The sequence below is a fragment of the Mesoplodon bidens genome (genome assembly GCF_964165515.1).
Source record: "Mesoplodon bidens genome assembly, chromosome: 15".
NCBI lineage: Eukaryota > Metazoa > Chordata > Mammalia > Artiodactyla > Ziphiidae > Mesoplodon > Mesoplodon bidens.
Genome location: NC_138171.1, coordinates 51,462,245 through 51,484,814, shown reverse-complemented (window position 1 = coordinate 51,484,814; position 22,570 = coordinate 51,462,245). Strand labels below are relative to the sequence as shown.

The 22,570-nt window shown below is 50.5% G+C and overlaps 2 protein-coding genes across 8 annotated transcripts in view; one reads left to right on the top strand and one right to left on the bottom strand.

Annotated features, from left to right (window-relative positions):
- Nucleotides 1-39: 39 nt before the first annotated feature.
- On the bottom strand, nucleotides 40-17,228 carry KNOP1 (lysine rich nucleolar protein 1). Of its 3 annotated transcripts, none has more exons than XM_081257287.1 (5): nucleotides 17,158-17,228; nucleotides 13,323-14,230; nucleotides 11,243-11,311; nucleotides 6,612-6,689; nucleotides 40-4,258 (listed from the first exon to the last, which is right to left on the bottom strand). In XM_081257287.1, the coding sequence occupies exons 2-5, from the start codon at nucleotides 14,226-14,228 to the stop codon at nucleotides 3,947-3,949; spliced, it is 1,365 nt and encodes a 454-aa protein (XP_081113413.1). In that variant the 5' UTR covers nucleotides 14,229-14,230; nucleotides 17,158-17,228; the 3' UTR covers nucleotides 40-3,946. The 3 variants fall into 3 exon arrangements, with proteins under 3 accessions (XP_081113413.1, XP_081113415.1, XP_081113414.1); XM_081257289.1 differs by lacking the exon at nucleotides 17,158-17,228 and adding an exon at nucleotides 16,935-17,104; XM_081257288.1 differs by lacking the exon at nucleotides 17,158-17,228 and adding an exon at nucleotides 14,715-15,005.
- Nucleotides 17,229-22,570, top strand: part of IQCK (IQ motif containing K) — a 127,760-nt gene continuing 122,418 nt past the window's right edge. For all 5 annotated transcript variants that reach the window (XR_014017674.1, XM_081257295.1, XM_081257293.1 and 2 more), the window contains exon 1: nucleotides 17,229-17,490. Coding sequence is in view for 4 of the 5 variants with exons in the window: in XM_081257295.1 (XP_081113421.1) it covers nucleotides 17,307-17,490 (184 nt within the window). In the remaining variant the exon portion in view is untranslated. The remainder of the gene's footprint in view (nucleotides 17,491-22,570) is intronic.

The following is a 22,570-nucleotide window of genomic DNA, read 5'->3' as shown; positions in this document are numbered from 1 at the left end:
GCCCCACCCCACCCCACCCCAATGCAAAGATTCTGTTGAGAAAATGGCCTCCGTTAAGGAACAGCGTGTACTGAAGAATGCACCTCAACTGAACATAACAGACATTCAGAAAGCACGGTGGTATTGCTCAAATGTTCCCAAGTGGCCTTTATTTCACAAAATTATTTTCATTAAAATTATTTCCTATACCACTTTTACTATACGATACTACTCAAATGAAAATCAATCGGCAAATTTACAAATTATGCACTTTTAAGTCATCTGCGTTGAGGCTGTACACATCAGACAGCATCAGTGCCCAAGCCTGAGTCAGTGAATTCCTAATGCTCTTCTTCCATTAACCTGGACTTGGACTTTCACGTTCGGTCAGGTAGCCGTTACACCAAAGCAGCCTCTGAACCATATGTTACCTGGCCCAGGTGGAAGCTTAGATTTTCTATGTTCTTGTGTGGTTTCCTCAGCCTGTTACTAAATCAATTAGCCAGCCTCTGAAGACCATGGCCTACATGAGATGAAGTCTGCTACTACTACTACATGAAGGATGATGGAACAACAACAGAAAAAAAATCAAAAAGTTTTAGGAAATAAGGTGAAAGTGAGAAGAACTTCTGCACGAGGCCTGTATTACTTTTCTATTGCTGCTTTACATTACTACAAACTTAGTGACTTAAGACGTCACAATTTTACCACCTTACAGCTCTACTGGTCTGAAGTCCAGTGGGCTTACCTTCAAAGTGAAGGTGTCAGCTGGGCTGTATTCCTTCTGGAGGCTCTAGGGGAGAATCAGTTTTCTTGCCTCTTCCAGCTTCTAGAGGCCACCTGCATTCCTTGGCTGGTGGTCCCTTCATCTTCAAACTAGTGACAGCTTGGTGAGTGTTTCTTGCAAGTCTCTTGATTTCTGTCCTCTCTTCTACTTCTCAGCCTGGATTATCTGGGCAGGCCCAGTCCAATCATATTAAGGTCAGCTGATTAGCAAACTTAATTCCATCTGCTACCTTAAACTCCCTTTTGTTTTGTATCACAACATATTAACAGGTTCCAATGATTAGGACTTGGACAGGGGGTGGGGGGGCGTGGGGCATGGGGGCATTATTCCAACCACAAACCTGAACAGTTCTAAGTTTGCAGAGCTGAACACACAATTTTCAAGGGGAGAACTGTGTCTATCTGGCAAATACTTTTGATGGGCCAGTCTAGTTACAGAAAGGTGGCCTCAGGGAGGGGCCTAGCGGGCTAAGGCAAAACAGCAGGAATCATCCCAAGGAATAAAAAAGTGGTTAAGAATCACGAGGTCTGGGGAACGGCTGGATAAAGGCAGTTATAAGGAGGGAAGGACCTTGCCATAGGAGGGGGGGTCAGTCAGTGAGCAACCCCCAAGGGAGAAACAGCCAACAAGTTCGAGAACAGGGTTGTTATACATTCAGCTAAGACCTTGGCTGTGCTTAAATACCAGACCTCCCACCCATCTCTCCCAGATTCTGAGTAAAAATCCAAAAACCGCCTTGTTCCAGTGGAGACAGGCTGTGTGCTACACGGAGTCAACAAATGAGGAACAACATGGGAAATCACACCACAAAAACTTGCAGACAGCTTGAGGAGGGCCCAGGACATGGGGAAAAAGGGGGATAGGTGACTCAAGACAATGTTGTTCAATTTACAAAAGGACGGAGGCCCAGCTAACTGCAGGGCAGGAGCTGCAACTAGAGCAACAGTGGTCTGCACCTATGAGAGCAGCCGAGACAAGGCTAATAAGTTCAATCTGAGGACACTTGGCATCTTGCCGTCTTGGCTGCCCAGCCTTCTCTGCTTAGACCCTGCTTCAGGAACAGACTTTAATAAACCTTCCCAAGCCAAGTGGAACTCATTCAGCCACACTGAGCTAGAAAGTCAAATCCTATCACACGCAGACTGAAGATACTGAACAGCAAGAGGGGAAAGGCCTGACCACCACACCCTAATGAGAGCTACCACTGTGGGGACAGGTCATGGAAAATCGCTCAGCCACTCTCCGGAAGCACCCAGTAGACGGCTGAGCACAATCCTTCCTGACAGCCGAGCAGGCCCAAACTGTAGTGTGATCTCTCAGCAAGATAAAAATGATTAGAGAAGCACTGGTTGGTTCCTTTTACACTGGGCAAGTTCCTGTAGTGTGGATCAAGACTGGGAAAGATTTATTCCCCTGTTGGAAGGGGCTGTGCCCTGAAGAGCTAACTCAAATGCAGAATCTTACCTCGTAGGCCTCTTCCGTTATGCATCTCAAGGTTGAATCCATGAAAGGCCAAGTTCACCTTCTGAGGGAAGTGGCCCACCTGAATCACTGCTAACACAGACTTGTAGGACTCTAGACCTGGCCGATGCTTGTTGGTCAGGGCCCAGGCAGGCCTGCCTCACCTCTGCCCCATGGGGCAGTAGTGGACCCGTGTTCATCTCACCAGCATCCAAACCTCAGTCTTCCTTCCTGACTGGCCTGAGTCTCCCTCCACATGCCAGGGGCTGGCTCAAGAATGGGTACGTGACCCACTGCTGGGCAATGGGTTATGACAAAAGGGCTTCTGGAAGTTTCCTTGAACCACAAGAAGGTTTTTCTTCTTCCTCTGTAATGGTCTAGTGTCTTGATACGCTGCCTGGAACTGCTACAGCCATCTTCCCACCAGCCTGATGGAGCCAACGCTGAGGATGACGGAGCAGAGAGGAAACATTCGTTTCCTTCATGGGAAGCTGAATCAACCCCTACGACAGGACAGGACTCCCTGCCACGTGAGAGACTGAATTTCCTGGCTGTCCAGGCCTGCTTGAGACACGATGTCTGTAGCAGGAGTTCAAGTCAAGTGGTGTGAAAAAGGCCCAATCAGAACTGATATTTTGGGAAGCAAAATGCTAGGTGAATGCGGAGAAGGTGGTCACATGTCACTCAGGTGGCTATACCTGGAGCTTTGTGAGGCTGGCTATAGCATCAAGGCTTGGAAACTGTTCCCAGGCTGATGAGGCAATGCCCTGTCATCCCCACGTCTGTGCCTCCCGGCATTCGACCTCCTCCAGGGAAGTCGCCTGGGATTCTCCTCCTCGTGACTGAAAAGAATCCAGTAAACACGTCCCTGGGAATTAATGTGCCTTCAGTTCGTTCGTGTGGAGGACTAACCACCTGCTCCCTAAAACGCCTGTTCAGAATCCAGTTAAAGCAGGAAGATTAAATGCAAGCTTGCCACTGGGGTGGAAGGACGGCAGACGCAAAAGGCAAGATGGGTTTAGAAACACATTTCCCAGCAGAAGAGGAAGCTCAGCCACATCTGGCTTGGTGGCAAGCCAGACGCCTCTTTGCCTGTGGCTACTCCAAGAAGGGGGAGGGAAAATGAGCTTGCTTCTCCCTGTTTACATTAATCCTGCTTCCTGTTTGAGATCTAGGCATGTAAAAAGCTTCTGTTTCCTCAATTGAGGCATTTTAATCCTCAATGAGTATTCTGGGTGAGATTCCCTAGAGGGGACATTCAGTGTGGTGAACAGTGACATCGGTCTCGGGGCACAAAAGTACACTTGGCACTCACTGGCTGGGTGACCCCAGGCAACGTTATTAGTTCATTCCTGAACTTCAGTTTCCTCATCTATAAGATGGGGATAATAATAGCACCTGTTTCAGAATCATGAAGATTAAACACATTAACGCAAGGAAGACACATACGTGCCCGGCACACAGTAAGCACCGGACAAGTGTGAGCTACTGCTATTGATACTCACTGTCTTCAATAGGGACAGAAGCTTCACACAGAAAAGAGTAGGTTTCAGCCACTCACATGTTCTCCTGGTTCCTGAAACGAGCTGCCCTCACCCCACTTTGTCCAAGCACATCAACATAGTTGTCCTTTATCTCTGCAGGAGTTCGATTCGAGACAACTGTCCTATGGCTTTCATCTGCGTAACAGAACCGTTCTGGGGGACAAGACAGGAGAGTTTAATCTTCAAACTTGACTGACTTGGATGCATTCCTGTCAATATAAAAGATTTTGTCCGGAGCCGTGGAGAAGCCGAGGCCGGCCCTCCGGTTGTACTTCCAGCTCACGGCCCGGTCGTAGTCCTGCTGCAGGTTCTGCTGCAGGGTGTCGGCCACCTTCTTGCTGAGGGCCATGTTGGGCCTGCCGACCATGTTAGGGGGGCGACTGAATGAAGGGGACAGATTTTTAAAGCCACCCATGAGTTTGAGAAATTTCAGTTTCTGTTCCTCATTTTCAAAGCCAGCAGTATCCCACTGGCCAAACTGAGTGCCCTGTGGTAAGAGAAAACAGGTGGTTACTTTCCTGGCTTCCAAAGCATCTTCCTTTCCCCAGCCCCCAGCCCCCAGCCTTGCCGGGGAGGATCCAGATGATCAAAGGCTTACTGCGCACCAGGCACAGTGCTTGCGGGCACAGCAGTGGATTATCTTAACTCCAACCAGAGCCCTGTGAGGAATACTGTTGGTTCCCACTCTCCTGATGAAGAAATGGAGGTTTGCAGCTGGACTGGGGGCACAAGCCTACTTGGTAACCCTGCTGGAACTCCATCTCGGGTCTGGCCCACACCAGAGCCCACCCTTCACACTGAGTTGCCCGTCTGCCTTCCTCCTTCTCCCCCAATTCACGGCAGACAGTACGACACACCTCACCAGCTGGCTACTCATCCATCAGCCTAAGGTTTCCGTCCTTTGGAGGGTGGAGAGGGCAAGCGGGAGTCTGAAATGCATTTCCCTTCGCAGAAGCGCTGCACTTCACAGCAGGAAAGGAGTGGAGGCCCCGGCAGGTGAAGGGTCACACGAGTCGGAGGCTGAGCTAGCCCAGGAACTCGGGGGCCCCGATTCCTGCCCAGAGCACTCTACAACCCACGCACAAGTCGGCCAGGTTTGGGAAAATGCAAGAGAGCCCCTCAGAGCAGTGGCCCAAGAGAAGACTCCCTTCCCTCCCGTGTCTGTGGCCGAGGCCAGAAACCCAGCTCCCCATGAAGACTGCGACTTCGAAGACTTAGGATTGAGCCCCGCCTGCGTCACCCTGGTCAAGTAACTTAACCCCTGAGCCTCAATGTCCTCATCTATAAAACAGGGGCCTAACAGCCCCCGACGGGGCTTCACTGAGGCTCGAATCAGGTTTTACACCAACAACTCAGAGCCTGACGCCTGGTTCGCTTTAAGTCCTCGAAACTGGTCATCTACCCACCCCACCCCGCCAGGACTGCTGACCTCTGTGCCGCCTGGGAACTCTCCGCCTGTGAGCCAAATGCCAGCCTAGCGCTTATTTCTAGGTCGGCTTTGGGAGAACAGTAAGAACCAGTCATTGCTACAGCTAGCTGCCCTGAGTGAACTGGTGACAAGCTCTCCCAGCTTCACAGTGCCCCCAACACAGGCGTTAACAACTGCTTGCCAAGCCTTCACTTTCTAGAAGGAGAGACCACCTCTGACAGCCCCGCACCGGGTCTGAGGAGAGAGCTGCCGGAGGCTGACCAGTCCTGTGAGCCTGCTCTCACAGGGCTACCGACCCACTGAGAGGGGACCCGGTCTCCAATCCCCACCACGTGCCTCAGCAGTCAAGTGGCCCCAGGTCTCAGGAGGCAGGGCCACTAAAGCATCCCCAGAAGATCCCCGCCCCTACGCCCCCGGACCACCCTCCTGCTGTCGGGTCCCTCCAGGTATAGCCTCTGGGCCACTGCTCTGGATGACGCTGCCTTGTTTCTGGCCTTCCTCACTCAATCATGGAATCTTATCAGCTCTGCCCAGTTCAAGAGGATGGAGAGAAAGGAGATACTAGAGGAATGACATAACAAAGCCCCATTCCATACCCCTCTGGGCCAGCCAGAGCATGAGTCCCATTTTACAGGTGTGGAAACTGAAGCTCAAAGAAGGGAAGTTACTTGCTAAAGGCTCATAACTATAGAAGGTGGCAGAGCCAGGAACTGATCTCAGGTCTTTTGATCCAAAGCAACTTGTTCTCTTCTGTGCTGCACTAGGAAAGCTTAAGACAGTGTTACAAGGAAGCAAGTCCTTCCGTCATCTGGATCCTCTGTCCCCCTCTCCCAAATCCACGTCGTTTATTAACAAGTTCTCTTCTCTCCCCTCTGCCCTCTCCTCTACCCCAGTCCCCGCTGCCCCACATAAACGCCCTCCAGCAGGTCCCACCGCCCTGCCCACCGCACCCTCCTGTCCCTCTCTTCAGCCTGACCTCGCGGTCCCCATGCCATACGCTCTCCCGTGCCATCTCCTTGGGCCTGGTTTGGAAATTTCCCATCCCAACTGGACCACACGCCTGCCACCTCTGCCCCCGCCCCTGTCCCAGCAGCTTTCTGAGGGCACCACCCACTGCTGGGAAGAGCTCGCCATCACGTGCCCCCAGCGACTGATGACTGGGACACCCCGCCCGTCCAGAGCCAGAGACAAGATCCAGGCTGCTTAGCTCAAGCGGCCAGCTCTCCAGGAGCGGGGCAAGCACCCCTTTCCCAAGAAAGGAAAGTAGCTCAGGACGAGCTCTGTGGAGCAGGGAGCCAGCTGGCGGGCGGGGGCTGCTTTTGGGCCAGATGGACTTGGTCTGCCGTCCCTGCAAGGTGAGGAGGAGGCGGGAGGCCAGAGCAGCCCTCGCAGAGCCCAGCGTGAAACTTACCGTCTGCTTCCTGGTGTCAGAAGCTTCCGTCCTGCCCGACTCACGATCGATCTCTTCTTGCAAGGCCTTTCGCCTCACCTGAGCAAGGGAAAGGAAAGCAAAGAGCACAGTGAGACAGCCGGTTTCGAGCTTCAAACCCAGGACAGAGAGGAGGTGGGGTGGGGGGACTGGAGGGGGATGGGCAGCTTTGTTCTGCTGCAGACCGGGGGAGGCATTTGTCAAAAATATACCCTCTAATCATGTGAGGGGCAATCCCTTGGCCTAAAACGTGCAGGCCTCATTCACCCTTCTTTTCCATTCCTTAAGAATGAATCTTCCGGCGGAACGCCCTGGCGGTCCAGTGGTTAGGACTCAGCACTCTCACTGCCAGGGCCCGAGTGGTTCAGTCCCTGGTTGGGGAACCCCATGCACTGAGTGGTGCAGCCAAATAAATAAATAAATAAATAAATAAAAGAATGACTCTTCCTAGACACTGAAGCTTATCCACCTTTAGCATTAGAAACTCTTCTGTTTGTAAGAGCCATCTGGGGTGGAAATTTCTCAAAACACATGCCCAAAGCCCTGCCTGTACAGAAGATATTGTAGTTAACTTTCCTGCTGACAGTATCATCTTCTAGAAAGAACACAGGCTCTGGAGTCAGGCACAGACTAGTTTGAATCCTACCACTGCCATTAACTAGTTGTGTGGTCTTGCGTAAGTCAATTAATCTTTCTGTACCGTGGTCTATTTATCTGCAAAGAGATGGAAATATCAGCTACCTTGGAGGATAAATGGGAGACGGAGAACTGCGATACTGTGGTTTATAGTAAGAAATATATGACAAGAAATATATATATATATATATAAACTCATCCCCATTCCTGGCACAGAGTTCCAAAAACCCTAGGAATTTCCTAAGTGATGGGAACAATCAAAGTGTCCTTTGTTACGTTAATTGGGTGACTTTTGTAAGCACCTGAGGATGGGGGCTGGTTGCCAAGAGAACCAACCACCGATGAGAGGGCTGGAACTTTCAGTCCTGACCTCTGGGGAGGGGAGCGGAGGAGGAGATTGAGCTCAGCCACCAAATGGCCAATGATTTAATCAACCTTGCCTCTGTAATGAGGTCTCCACAAAAACCCAAAAGGTCAGGGTTCGGAGAGCTTCTGGGTTGGTGAACACTGGAGATTTGGGGAGTGGAGCTCTCGGAGAGGGCATGGAAGCTCCACGCTCCATCCCACACACCTGCCCTGTGCGTCTCTTCCACCTGGCTGTCCCTGAGTTACATCCTCTCATAATAAACCAGTAATCTGGCGAGTAAAATGTTTCTCTGAGTTCTGTGAGCCACTAGCAAATTAACTGAAGCTGAGGAGGAGGTCTTTGGAACCTCTGATCTGTAGCTCTGATCAGAAGCACAGGTGACAACCTGGCCTAAGACTGGCGTCTCAACGGGGGACAGGGGTGGAGAGCAGTCTGGCGGGACTGAGCCCTTCACCTGAGCGGTCTAACGGTATCTCCAGATAGACAGCGTCAGACTGAGTTGAACTGCAGGACACCGCGTGGTGTCGGGGAATTGCTGGTTGGTGTAAGAAAGCCCCCAGCCCCACGATGAATTGCGGTGCAGAATGTAAGACAAAGAGTCCCTGGCACACAGCAGGGACACCTTGCACACTGTTACCAGAGAGGCTCAAGGCCACAGTCAGCACACCAGTGACCCTGTGGTTTGATACAGAAGCTTCTAGGGCCCAAGGGTTCAGGTGTGACTTTAGCTGCTCCCAGTTTGTGGCCCCTCCTCTTCTCTTCTAATCTACAACAGGCTGAAATGAGGTGACCATTCATATAGTTCAAAACTACATAAAACAGGACTTCCCTGGTGGCGCCGTGGTTAAGAATCTGCCTGCCAATGCAGGGGACATGGGTTCGAGCCCTGGTCCGGGAAGATCCCACATGCCGTGGAGCAACTAAGCCCGTGCGCCACAACTACTGAGCCTGCGCTCTAGAGCCTGCGAGCCACAGCTACTGAAGCCCATGCACCAAGAGCCCATGCTCCGCAACAAGAGAAGCCACCGCAGTGAGAAGCCCGTGCGCCGCAATGCCGCAACTGGAGAAAGTCCGCGCACAGCAACGAAGACCCAACGCAGCCATTAAAAAAAAAAAAAAAGAAACTGCATAAAACAAATCCAAAGGGCAGCTGTAGGGATGAGAGAAATGATGGTATATTCCTATGTCAGAGTCATGCTGCTGACGGAGAACAATGTGGATGTGCACTCACTGAAGCGGAAAGCAGCTCACCAGCTAAATGAAAAAAGTGAAAAGAACAGTATACAGAGCATGATTGTACGCTGCTTTAAAATCACACATACACAGTTACAAAGGAAAAATCTAGAAGGATATAACAACAAAGGGTTAACAGTGATGACTATTAGGTGGTAGGAGGGGTCCCCAACACCCGGTCCTCGGGAGGTGAGCGGCAGCCAGTAAAGCTTCACCTGCTGCTCCCCATCGCAAAACTGGTCCCTGGTGCCAAAAAAGTTGGAGACCGCTGCCTGGTAGGATTTCAGTTTGCTTCCCCGCCCCCCGTATTTTTTTTTTTTAACACAATGAACTTTTTACCAGAAAAAGAAAGGGAGAGTTGGGGCAGAAAGCTTCACATACATTGAGATCATCTGTAACCCAAAACAGAAGTTTTCTTTAAAACCGTGAGGTATTTAATAGGTACGAATTCATAAGAAGCAAAGAGGTGTGTGGTGGGCCTTGCCCCTGTGAGCGCCAGGACGCCTGGGAGAGGCGCCGAGGGCAGGGGCTGGGCCTGGACGGGTCAGGGCCCCACCTCCATTTTCCCCACTAGCCACTGCAGCCCGGGCCCCCGTCCCCAAACAACGATGACCTGCAGGAGGCTGGGGAGCCCCTGGTTCTGGGGAGCCTGTGCTCTGTGCCAGGCCCTGGACTGGGCCCTGTCAGCATCATCCTACTGAGCCTCTCCGCCCCAACTACCTCAGGCCCTCCCCTCCAGGGAGAGAGGCCCCCAACACCCCAAAGGCATTAGGAACTTCCTCGCAGCATCTTGTAGGCCCCCCTCCTTGTAGTCGGCTGCCTTGCAAGCACTCCTCCGTTTCTCTCTCCTGCAGCGGCAGGGCCATGACACGGGCCGTCCCCACATCACACCCTGTTGCTTCTGTCCAGCAATTACTGGCTGACACAGCGTGAGGATGCAGGCAGGTGAACGGCTGCCGCTTACAAAGCACAGGTCTCGGGCAGGCCCTTGTTGAGCGCCTCCCAAACGGCCTCGTTTGGTCTTCACAGCCACCTACGTGGGGGTCCTGAGGTTGGTGGCTGCCAAAGTAACCTCATTAGTAATGGCCCAAGGCTGTACCTATGTGGTTACTATGCTGTCCTGATAGGCCTTGGGGTCCAGGATCATAAAAATATCCTAATTCTAGAATGTCCAGCTCCCACACAGGATCTGGGCATGACAGAAGCAGAAGCTGGTCCACAAGAGAACAACTTCTCCTAATGCTCCTGTACAACAACTGCATTTCTATATACTAGCAATATATACAACAATAAAAATTGAACGGAAATACTATTTACAATAGCATCAAAAATATAAAATACTTAAGGAAAATTTGACAAAAGACATGCAAGACCTGTACACTGAAAACTATAAAACAATACTGAGAGCAACGAAAGACCTAAATAAATGGACAAAGATGCCATGTTTATGGATCAGAAGCCTTCATACCGTTAAGATGTCAATTCTCCCCAAATTGGTCTGTAGATTCAAGGCAATCTTAATCAAAATCCCAGCAGCATTTTTTGGTAGCAACCAACAAGTTAATTTTAAAATTTATACAGAAGTGCAAAGAACCTGAAATAGCCAAAGCAACTTAAAAAAGAACAAATACTAGAGACTTATACTACCTAATTTAAGACATTATATAGCTACAATAATCTAGACAATGAAGTGTTAGTGTAAAGATAGACATACAGATCAATGAAACTCAACAAGAGTCTAAAAACAGACCCACACCACACACACACACACACACAGTCAACTGATTTTTTACAAAGGTGCCTAGGCAATTCATGGCCCGTGGGCCATGGCCGCTGGGCCTGCGCGTCCGGGGCCTATGCTCTGCAACGGGAGAGGCCACAGCAGTGAGAGGCCCGCATACCGCAAAAAAAAAAAAAAACTCATCGAATTGTACACCTTAAATATGCGCAGATTCTTGTATGTCAATTATATTTAAATAAAGTTGCAAAAGACCAAAAAAATAAATAAATAAAATGCTCCTGAATGGAGGCCAGGAGGTGGTGACGCGTGGGCCGGGCAGAGCACGTGCCCACTGCCTGGCTGCAGGTCACAGGGACATGTCCCCTTTTCCCCCTGCAGTGGTAATGAGGAGGACAACCTCAGCCTGGGATTCTGAAGGACCAGACAGCCCCTGAGCCAAAGTCAAGGCAATGAACAGCTCTCCCAGCATGAAGTGGGGGAGGCCACAGGCTCCCCACCACTGGAGAGGCGGCAGAGGCTGGCCCCGTTGCCTTTGGAGTCCCTGATGCCTCTGGGACCAGGATCTCGTGGCCTGGCGGGAGGCAAGTATGCGTCTGGGGAAGGGAAGATGCCCGGGAGGACGAGGACCGGTCGTACCTGGTCTATGTGCGCCTCGTCCATGTTGCCCTTCTTTTCCAACACTACCTCCAAGTCCGTGTCTGGCTCCTGCAAAGAGGGCAGAAGGAGTAAGGCTCGAGCGGACGATGGCCTCTGCCCTGGCAGCCCAGCCGGATGAGATCGCAACAGAGTCCAGAAAAGACTCGAGACTGGAGCGCTACGCCCACAGAACACCTGCCATCCTTTCTCTTCCACGATTCTCCCCAATTCTGTCCTGAAGACTGTGGCCCTGACCTATCTGACAGATGGACGCACTAAGGCTCAGAGAGGTGAAGTGACTATCGTGAGGTCACCCCACAGCTCAGGGACAGGGCTGACACTAACCCAGGTCTCCCGACACAGGCCTAGAGCACAACCTTTCCCACCAGGCGTCACCTCACTTCCCAGGGTGACACCAAACCAGCAAGAGGAGAAAGGCCAAGGCCCCCATTGACAGTGGGGGAGGAGGGGCTGGCGAGGGCCAGGGAATGCAGAGGTAGGGCTGGGGGCCTGCAGCAAACCCGAATCCCCCCGGTTCTCTCCTCCATACCCCGCCCCAGCCCCCCAGCTCCGAAGTTCTGGTCGGTACCTTCTCTCCTGCCTGGGCAACCAGGACAGGCTCTAACTGCTTCCCCGCCCCCAGCACTGGTGCATTTCACACAGCAGCTCGGGTACACTCTCAATTTACATCATGTTATATGTCAACGCCGTCTCAATTAAAAAATAATAAAACCAACCTCAACTGGGTCACACCACCCATTCCCCAGAACCCTCCAGGGGCTCCCATCTCATTTACATGGAAATCCAGACGCTGCTGGGACCCCAGCTGGCCCGGCTCCCGCCACGCCAGCCTCTTTGCTCCTCCCAGGGCCTCTGCACCTGCTGCTCCCTCAGCACAGGCGGCCCCAGCCCCTCACAGGTCTCAGCTCCCACACAGAAGCCTTGCTGGGCCTGCATGGGCCATGCTCTCCCGGGCCACCCTCTCTCACTGGCCTCAGCCCCTGCGGGACCATCTGACAGTAAGATTCAGGTTGGCCACTTTCCCCTAGTCCCTCAGCAGTGACAACTGCCACGTCCTCGCTTCGGGTGTGCTCTGCCTGGTACCCCACGTCACTGTGGTGAGCCCTGGACGGCTCTGTTCCCTCACATCGCCTGCCGAGTCCCAGTGCTCAGACCGCCTCCTCCCTCCCCTCCCCAGTCAAGGAAGCCCGCCAGGGTGGAGAGCACATCTCTGCCATCTTCACCAGGCCGCCATCCCCTCCCTTCCTCCTGGTAACAGGGCCCCGGTATTCCTCTCAGAAACCAGCTCCCCCAGTTTCAGAGAGCGGAGTTCCAGTGGGACTGACACCCTCAGCCCCTGCCCACTGGCTTCAGATCTGGGCTTCTGGTTTGTGACCCAATTGAGATCTGGGAGAGCAGTGCTGGGATGTTCCCTGTAATAGTTTAGGAGGGGCCACCCCTCTCCTTTTGGGGGTGGCTTAACTACTATGAAGAAAGGCTGGAGATGCTGGGAGCATCTCACCACGGGGTTGGGGTGGGAAGGAACCTGACATTAAAATCAGCATTGAAAAATACAAAGCCCGGAGCTAGGGAAAGCCACACAGGCATCTCCTGCAATCTAAATCTATTTGATCCCTAAATTGTGTATCCTGAGCGCAGATAGCTATGGACATCATATTATCTCAAACTATTTGGTTCCTGAGCTTTAGATAGCAAGTGGCAAGAGTTCAGAAACACAGGGATTTATCTGAAAAGCTTATTCTAATTAATCCAGATCCTGAGTGCAGATAGTGAGAACTTGGGTAAAGTTTCGATAGCAAGGGATCCCTTTATTATTGAGACTATTACACTAGCACCTGGATCCAGCTATACCTGAAGGTAGTAGCCCTCAAACATTCTAGTTACATGTGTTGATAAATCCCCTTTTCTGACTGAAGTCAGTTTAGTCAGGGCTCTGGCAGCTAAAAAGCTGAGTGCCTATGTGTGCGCGTGCGCGCGCACACACACACACACGCACGCACGCGCGCTCCCAACTTCCACCCTATTCTCCCAAAACAGTGTGCTTCTGAAGGAAGCCTACCTCCTCCCAAGGTTCTCCTGCTACTCTGCTCTCCTGCCTCCTCTTCTTCCTCTTCAGAGCTGGCTCCTCAGTGTCTGCCTGCTCTGCCTTTTTCTTGGACTTCATTTTCTTCTTCACAGGGGCCTTGGGGTCCTCTCCTATTGGGATGTATTCTGGAGCTTCAACTTTGACTGACTTCTTTTTACTTCCTTTCCTACGGCTGCTCTCCACAGACCTGGAGAGCTCAGGGTGCCCCAGGGGGATATCTCCCTCCTGGTGGATTTTCTTTTTCTTCTTCATCTTCATGTTGTGTTCCCTGGGGCTCCCCTGCTTCCGTTTCTGTCCCGAGGCTGCCTGCTCAGGGACGCCACCTTTCCCAACTGAGCTAGTGTACAAAGCATCCCTGGCCTCACAGAACCAAGGGTCCCTGGCTGAGAAGGCTGCAGCTCCCTGCGCCTTCTTCTCCTTCTTGTGTTTTTTGAGCTTCTTGCCAACTCTGGTCACCTCCTCGCCCTGCCTGGGGTCTGGGGAGGTCTTCACCCTTGAGCCAGGGGACACGGACCTTCTCTTCTTCTTCTTTTCCCTACCAAGGGACTCAGATGGACCAAGTGTCTGCTTCCTGGGGCTGGGCGATGGCTCAATCCGTTTGGCACGTAACATGGTCTCAGGTTCTAGGGGCTCCTCGCAGACGGTGCTTTGACCTTTCTTTTTCTTCTTTTTCTTCATTAGAGGCACTTCGGGTGCCTGCTCTTGGACCATATCCTTCGAGGGTGATGTGGCTCTTGTGGGACAAACCTCTGCAAAATAACTGTCACTGTTTAAAACCAAGTATTGAGTCTCTGGCTCTTTAACTACCTTCTTTTTCTTCTTCTTCTTTTTCTCTGGGAGCCCAAGGCCCAGGTCTCCTTTGTGAGTCTTAGTGATCATTCCTGAAAAAAGAAATGGTACAAGTTATCCCCACGCCAAGCCACCCTGAGTACAATTCCACTAGGTATTACCAAAAGTCACGTTTCCTGGAGTGGATGGTCTGAAAGGTTAGGGGCTGGGAAAATGGGCATGATTCCTGTGGAGCAAAGGGAAATATGATCAAAGAAACAGAATGGAGTTTAAATCCTGACAGCCCCAGGCTGAAATCCAAGCTGCTCCCTCACCTTAAGTCAACCACCTATCCTCGCTGGGCCTTAACTTCCCCAGCTGAAAATGGGGGGAGATAACACTTCCTTCCTCAAAGAGCTGTTGGAAAGAATAAACAATAATCCATGGAAAGTGCTTGGTACATCACTGATTCCCTTTCCTAATCCCCTTCCTCAAACCTCTAAGCCTAGTCATTCTCTCCAGAAACGTACCCTGTGCCAGCCACTGAGGGCACAACTGCACTCAAGCCACAGGCCAGGCACGGCCCCCGGGGCTTACCTTTTACTGGATGAAGGGGACAGAAATCCTGAGGTCAGCTCCTCTTGCTGACTGTCACCAGAGGCAGTAACTGTGACACAATTAATCCATTCCCTTGCTTCATCTAAAGAGCGCTTCAGCTTTGCGTCTGAAAATTAACTGCCCCCGCATGCACCGAGGGTGACTTACTCTTCTAATTACCTTCCCATGTGGCTAGTAATGAGAGCAGCAGCAAGGTATGGTGAGGAGCCCCAGCTGGGGCTGAGGACGCCTGCATTCAAATGGTGACTCACATACTCTTGCCACACAGCACTGGCTTCTCCGGGCCTGAGTTTTCCTATCCATAAAAGAGGCACTGAACCAGATCAGATCAGAGGCTAGTGCGGAGGGGAGGAGTGAGGAGGGGGAGGAGGGAGGAGGGGGAGGAGGGAGAGGAGGGGGGAGGAGTGAGGAGGAGGAGGGGGAGGGAAGGAAGTGAGGAGGGAGAAAGGGGAGGAGGGGAGGAGGGGGAGGAGGGGGAGGGGAGGGGAGGAGGGGGAGGGGAGGGGAGGGGGAGGGGAGGGAGACGGAGGCCACATCCAGCTGTGGGGGATCCACTGTTTTTAATTTGTAACACATCCACTGTTTTTAATTTTTCAAATAAATTGTCAACATTTAATGATTGGAGAAAGCACAAAGCAACCTTGAACACTCAGCTTTTTTTTTTTTTCCTTTGGCAGGGCTGGGTGGGGGTCAAGGAGGCACCTATGACAAGGGGCTGGGTCCTCGAGTACATTTCAGCTTCCTGTTGTACTACGTCTCTCACACCAGTCACCACCCCAGTTCCTGCTCCCTGGACTAGATGACATGGTGACACTCAAGGAATCCAGAAACAAACGGCCTCTCACAGGAGCTTTGGACAGTGGGCGGGAAAGGCCAGGGAGCTTCTCCATCCTGCAGCTTTCTTCAGAGCCCAGAGGGTCCATACTGGACCTTACTTTTAGCTGCTTCAAAGAGCCAGGCTAGGCCAGAGCTGTAGCTCAAGTTCACTCATAATTGGCTCCAGGAGCACCTGGAGAGCCAAAGGAATACTCACTTGCTTACTCCTGTCTGTCTGGTTTTCTGTTGTATTCCCAGGGCCCAGCTCTATACCTGGCACAGAGCGGGTGCTCAATAAATGCTCACTGAACGAAGGAAGGAATGCTAGAGACACAGAGGTGAACAAGAGATGACTCTGCCATCAAGAAGCAGGTAGGTGTGTGTGTTAACAATGATACAGGTGATAAAAGCAAGCACAGGGGTAAGGTCAGGGTAAGACAGGTCATCTAATCTGGCCTACCAGTTGTCAGGAAACTTTCTGAAGGACAGAGGTTTCCAGCTTGGGCAAGTGCAGGATGGTGCTGCTAGTCCCTAAGACAAAGAAACTGAGGTGGGGTGGTAGCGGGGGAGGCGAGGGCTGAAGGAGACAGGCTGGTTGGAACAGATGCCTTGAGATATCCATGTGGAGATGTTGGTGGACAGGTGGATGAGGCTCAGAGGTGACTGGGCTGACATGGGTGACGTAAATTTAGGAATATATGGATGGTAAGTAAGCCTTGAACAGAACGAGCCTGAGACAGAAACTTAAGGAATACTAACGTTTAAATGGGTGGGCTGAGGAAGAGGGGCCTGCAAAAGGAGAGGGAGAAGGTGCAAACGTGGAGAGGGTGGAGTCAAGGGCACCAAGGGTGCCTCAAATGGAGGAGTGGTCTAGAGATCGAATAAGAACAAAGAAGCCAAGGAGAGGCTGTCCCCAACTTAATCCCCTTCTCTCCCCATCTCCGCCGTTCGTTCAAATCACTGTAGCATCCTCCTCTTTAGCACTGAAGATCCTTCTCTTCAAACCTGAGATCCTAAATGTATTCATTCCTTCAAGGAAAAGGGAAGAGGAAATGAACCTTACAGCTTCTCCTGCGAACGCAAATGCTTTCTCCAAAAGCGCTTTTTAAAGTCTCGCGGTAGCTTCGTGAGGCTCGGTATGAGTAACCCATCTCAGAGACGTGAAAACTGAGACTTGGAGGCTTTTAATTTACTTGCCCTGTGTGCCAAAGCCAGCAAGGGGTAAAACAGGGATTCGAAACCAGCCCGCCTAACTTCAGAGCCTGTGCTCTCTGCATATGGCACCAACACCCCACTCCCACTGCAGGCTCACTAGCAGGAAGCAAGAGAGCCGGGAGGCGAAACTGCCTCCTCAAAGGCTCTACCGCGCCAAAGCTTCCGCACCAACACAGAAGGAGGGATTACGCCGGGTCCCGGGCCGAGCTCCAAGGCGGGAGAACTTGCTGGAGACTGCGGCCGCAGGCCGGGGCGAGCGCACACCGGCGACGGGGGGACTTGAATCTGAGGGTGCGGGTCGTCCTCCAGTCCCTCGGTTCTCCGCGTAAGTCCCCAGGCCCAGTCTCTAGCCCCAGCTCCGTCCTGCCTGGTAGGCGCCCTCCTCACTCACCCGAAGGCCAAACTTCCCCGCCTCCACGTGAAAACCCACTCCGCCGTGACCCGGAAGCCAATCTCGACTCGCTGGCCCGCCCCCGCAAGGTGCGGTTCCTTCCGGGTCGCGGACTCGCGGGGAGCGTGGTTGCCGTGGAAACTGCAGCCATGGCGGCGCCGGGACGGGTGTCCAGCGTCTCTCAGCGCTTGGAACGGGCGCTTTCAATTGAGTCGTCCATCACCGCCAGGACGCCAGGGCCCGTCGTGTCTCCTGTGTCCCTGGATATGCGCGTCTCGCCGGGGCAAGTTGCGGAGCTGCCCGGCAAGAACCTGTGGGAGCAGATCTGCGAAGGTAGGCAGCCCGGGCCGGCCGAGAGGGGCGGGACTCGGGCGGCCAGGTGAGGCCGGCGCTTCCTGGGCGCCGACGGTGCGTCCGGCGGCTGACGCGCGAGGCCTCCTGGCAGCCTCGCCGCGGGCCCGCCGGGCTCCCCATGTTACGTAGGGGAACCAGGGGCTCTGAGAGGCTTGCCCGAGGTTAGGCAGCGCAGCCTCCAGCCTGCATCCATAGTCAGGTCGAAGGCAGGGGAAGGCGGAATAAAGGGGACCAGCTGGTGTGGGCCAGTGGTGCTCAAATCTCATTTAGTGAACAGGAAAGAATCGGTGGGACGGAAATGGGGAGCTTGTTGAAAACATAGGTTCCCAGGCCCCGCCCACAGGGCTCCTAATGGGGTGTAGAGGATCTGCACTTTGAAGGAGCACCCCAGGTAATTTTGATGTGGATAGTCTGTGGCCCACGCGTTGAGCAAGCCTGGTCTGGACAGATTTGGCTTTAATCCTCTTCTTCTAGCCTTCCTTAAAATTCGTAAGTGGAGTTTGTTTAGTTCACCTTCTTTTGTGGGCCTACATGTACCCTTGATCATGAGGCCCCACAGTACTCTTCACATACGTTGGACAGGTTAGGCATACCTCCGAGATGTTGCAGGTTGTGTTTCAGACCACAGCAATAAAGCGACTCACAGGAATTTTTTGGTTTCCTAGTGGATATAAAAGTTATGTTTATACAATACTGCAGTCTATTAAGTGCACAATAGCATTATGTCTAAAAAACACCGTATATGCCTTAGCTTAAAAATACCTTATTGCTGGGGATTTCCCTGGCTGTCCAATAGTTAGGACTCCGTGCTTTCACTGCCCAGGGCCCTGAGGGCCTGGGTTTAATCCCTGGTCGTGAAACTAAGATCCCACAAGCCCTGCAGTGAGGTCAAAAATAAATAAATAAAAACACTTTATTGCTAAAAAATGCTAACCATCATCTGAGCATTCAGTGGGTTGTAGTCTTTTTGCAATACTAATGTCAGACAGCACAGTTCACCATGACAAATGTAATAATAATGGAAAAGTTTGAAATATTTTGAGAATGTCCAAAATGTGACACAGACACAAAATGAGCAAATGCTCTTGGGAAAATGGCACTAATAGCCTTGCTTGGTGTGGGGTTGCCACAAACCCTTCAATCTGTAAAAAACTCAATACCTTCTAAGTGCAATAAAGTGACACACAATAAAACAAGGTATACCTGTATTTTACTTATCCTCCGTAAAGTGAGCATAATAATGACACCTATTTCAAGGTGTTATGAGGATGCAGCTAAAGGGGCACTTCAGAAAGGGCTTAGCAAAGTGCCCGATTTACACCAAGAGCTCAGTGTATATTGCTCTTAATAATGCTGGGTGTTTTTTTTCCTCCCTAAGATTGTAAACTCCTTAAGGTCAGGAACTCAGATTTTTCATTCTTGTGGCTACCATCATTACTTCAGCTGTCTGAAACAGCGCTGTCCAATAGAACTTTCAAATATGGTAGCCACTAGCCACATATGGGTATTGAGCACTTGAAATGTGATTAATGCAATTTGATAACTGAATTTTTGGTTTTACTTCTAATAAGTTCTAATAAACTTACACAGCTACATGTGGCTAGTGACCACTGTATTGGACAGTGCAGGTCAGTAAATGTTTGTTGAATGGAGGAAAGACTGAATGTACCAGTATATGGGACTAGGTAGAGGGAGAGAGAGCCATGAGTTGAGAGAAGTGGAAAATACAAAGGAAGAAGAGAATAATGGACTCAGAGTGGATAGATGCCCTGGAAGGCCATCTATTTCAACTCCTACCCAGTGCTTGAATTCCTTCTCCTGTATTGCATTAGACCTAGAAAAACCTTTTTCATCTTGAATGTTCTCCTTGTAACTTCTACCCTTTGCTCCTTACCCTCCTGTGCTATGATCCAAGTTGCTAGTCACTCTACCATTATGAAAACACCCAAATAGAAGGTTGTTATTGTGGCTGTCTTTTCCCCAGAGCTTTCACTTCTCCAGGCCAAACAGCTCTTCATAATACAATTGACTGGTGGTGTTTTGTTAAGGAAGCTGCTCAACCTCATCTCTAAGAGGGGATAATCCTTGTACCTACCTCACATGGCTGTTGTGAGGCTGGAATAAGATAATGTATGCAAAGGTGCTTGCACAGTGCCTGGCATTTAGAATGTGCTCAATAAATGTTCGTTATTGTTGACAAAGAAACATGCTTTGCATTTGTTTTAGAATCATGGAGTTTATTTTTCTCAAACAGGCCTGGAGGGAGAAAACAAAGACAAAGGGTTTTGTTGCTCTGAAAAGCAAGTGAATTGATGCCACTTACAAAGTGATAGTTACAAAATGAAGTTAATGAGGTCAAAGATGGTGAATTTATACACGCAGGCACTGTAATGACTATTATAACCTGGATGATAGATCCAGCTTCTTAAAACAAACATTCTAACAAATGCAGTTTTCTATAACAAACGTAGTAAATTCAGTTTCTCACAGCAAACATGAAAAACAGGCTTTGTAATAAACCTGTGTTTGAGGTTAAGTATTATATTCTTTTAGGATATTTCCATTTAAAAAGCAAATTATCACAGCAAACAGACCTATCAGAAACTCAATTTCAGGAAAATAAGATACAGAATAGGTATTATTAAGACCTTTATTCTACCTGGCTAGTGCTTTGTGTGTGTGTGTGTGTGCGCGCGCACGTATGATGACTTACTTGTGAATGTTTTTCAGTTTTCTCATCTTTCCAGTGACAGCTAACCTAGGGCTTTGTATTCTCAAAAGCACCTGTATTAGTATCAATAAACGTCTTTCCTGCCAAGGCTTCTAATTAAGTCTTGTAGTTGCTTATGACAATGATTTTTAACTATGGTTTTAACCAGAACGGATTCAAAGTATTTGGAGCTTACAGTCTTTTATTCTGATATTGCTGCTATTACTGCCATCGGCATCCTTATTTTTGCCGTTGGTTCATCACTCCAAACACTAGTCTCTGGCCTCAGTGCTCAGTGCTGTTGTGAAATCAGGTCCCTTCTTCCCACTTGCCAGATAACAACATGGTCCAGTTCTGAATCGATGCTTGTTCCCCCAGCACAGCAGCTGAGCACAGCTGGAGAAAAGTGACACCAGGTGGCTCTCAGCAGTGCTTATCGGGCAACATCCATAAGTGCCTTCTCGCTTTGCCTGCATCTGCTAGTCCCAAGTTTTTACTCCACTCCTCTGACTTGGCGTGATCCCACTTGGCAGATGGAGGCGGCATTCACTGAGAATAGTCAGGCGATCAAGCGTGGGGAGGGAATCCTGTAGCTTCCTGATACCAGCAAACATATTTGCATCTGCACATATGGAAGAAGTATTTATCACGCTACCCGCACAGCTCAGCCCTGCATCTGTGCTTTGGTGCCTCTCACTATACCAGGATCCTGCTCTATCACTCTATCACTCACCTCTCCAACATCTTTAACTTCTCTACTGGCTTTTCCCTCTAAGCATCCTCTAGTCAGTCATCTTGGGGAAAACCTCTCCCTTGACCCCTGTCATCTAGCTCTTGTCTATCCCTCGTACCCTCTCTAGCCAAGCTTCTGGAAAGAACTCGTGTTCGCACCACTGTCATTCCCATTCCCTTATCAACCCATGAGCTCCTACTTCATGGCTCCAGTGAAATCATTCTCATGCATGAATCATCATATCTACCAGTGCTGGGAGTTATTTTAAGTGCTAGACCAGGCATGACCCCAGGCACTGTTGTAAACGCCAACAATTACTCTCCATCATAAACTCCACTGCCCAGTCCAGAAATCAGATTCATCTTGCGTGCTGCCCTTTCACTTTCCATGATCCCTACGTTCATTCTCCAATCCCTATAGATCCTACCGGCTCAACATCTCCTGTAACCCCCAACTCCTCAGCCCCTAGTTCTCATGGCCCTTACCACTCCCTGTTTGGATTGCTGCTGTAGCTTTTTAGTTGGGGAAGCCTTCCTTCCAGACTGTCTTCTACAGGAACCTCTCTCAGATTCAAATCTGATCACATCATGCCATGACCTACAATGATTTTTACAGCTTTCATGGTAAACATAAACTTCTTAGCTTAACACCTAAGCCCTTTAATGATTTGGTCTCTGTCTCTTTTTTTTAGATTCATTGCCTACCATTTGTCCAAATCATCCTAATGGCTCACATTTACTGAGCTGCCCTTTATGTGCCAGGCACTGTGCTAGGTGCTTGCTTTTCCTCTTGTTTAAACCTCTCAGTAACTTTGTGGTTTAAACAGATAAGGAAATTGAGGCATAGAGAGCTTAGGAAACGTGTCCAAAGTAAGTGGTAGAACCAGACTGCAACTCATGTGTGTGACACTCAAGTTCAAGCCCTTAAGCGACATAGCAGCGTGCTCCTAAGTGTAGACCTGGAGCACCCATATCACAATATCCCAGATACTTGCTAAAGTGCAGATTTCTGTGGTGTGATGATTCACCCCACTCCTTGGGGGTGAGTCCCTAAGCTCTGCATTTTAAATATACTCTCTAGGTAAGGGACAAGGCATAGTATCACTGTCCTGTGCTGTGTACCTTTAACCATAAGAAACTATTCCTCCAGCACACCACACTGTTCCATCCCTCCGCACCTTTGCACAAGCTTTGCCTCTTACTGGAACATCTCTTCCTTCTCCTCTTCATCTTTCAAACTCAGCCCAAGTGGCCTCTCTTCTGGAAAGCCTTCTGTTATTCTTCACGCTGATTTTGAAGCCCCTCCTTGGTGCTTCCTGAGTGCAGCCCTCTACGGCATCACTTTCACATCTTATAACCACTGGCTCTTACTGTCCATCCCCTCACCAGGACACAAGCTCTTCTGCCTTCTTCATCTGTCCCCCCAGCACCTTGTACATCCCCTTGCCATAGTATATGCTGGCTAAGTGTTCGTTAGATTCACTTCCAGCCTCCATCTTCCTGGTTCATCCCTTTGCAATAGGCCACTGTTGGTGAACACTGCATTTTAATTGCTGTTTCATTTAGGAACATGTTCAGCTGCAAATCACAGAAAGCCCGACTAATAGAGGCCTGAGC

Excerpts from the sequence above, each read along its gene's own strand:
- KNOP1 (XM_081257287.1), bottom strand. The coding sequence starts at position 14,228 with ATGATCACTAAGACTCACAAAGGAGACCTGGGCCTTGGGCTCCCAGAG. Across the intron at positions 11,312-13,322 it reads CAGGAGAACCTTGGGAGGAG|GAGCCAGACACGGACTTGGA; the intron begins GTAGGCTTCCTT and ends CCCTCTTTGCAG. Across the intron at positions 4,259-6,611 it reads CTGACACCAGGAAGCAGACG|GGCACTCAGTTTGGCCAGTG; the intron begins GTAAGTTTCACG and ends CTCTTACCACAG.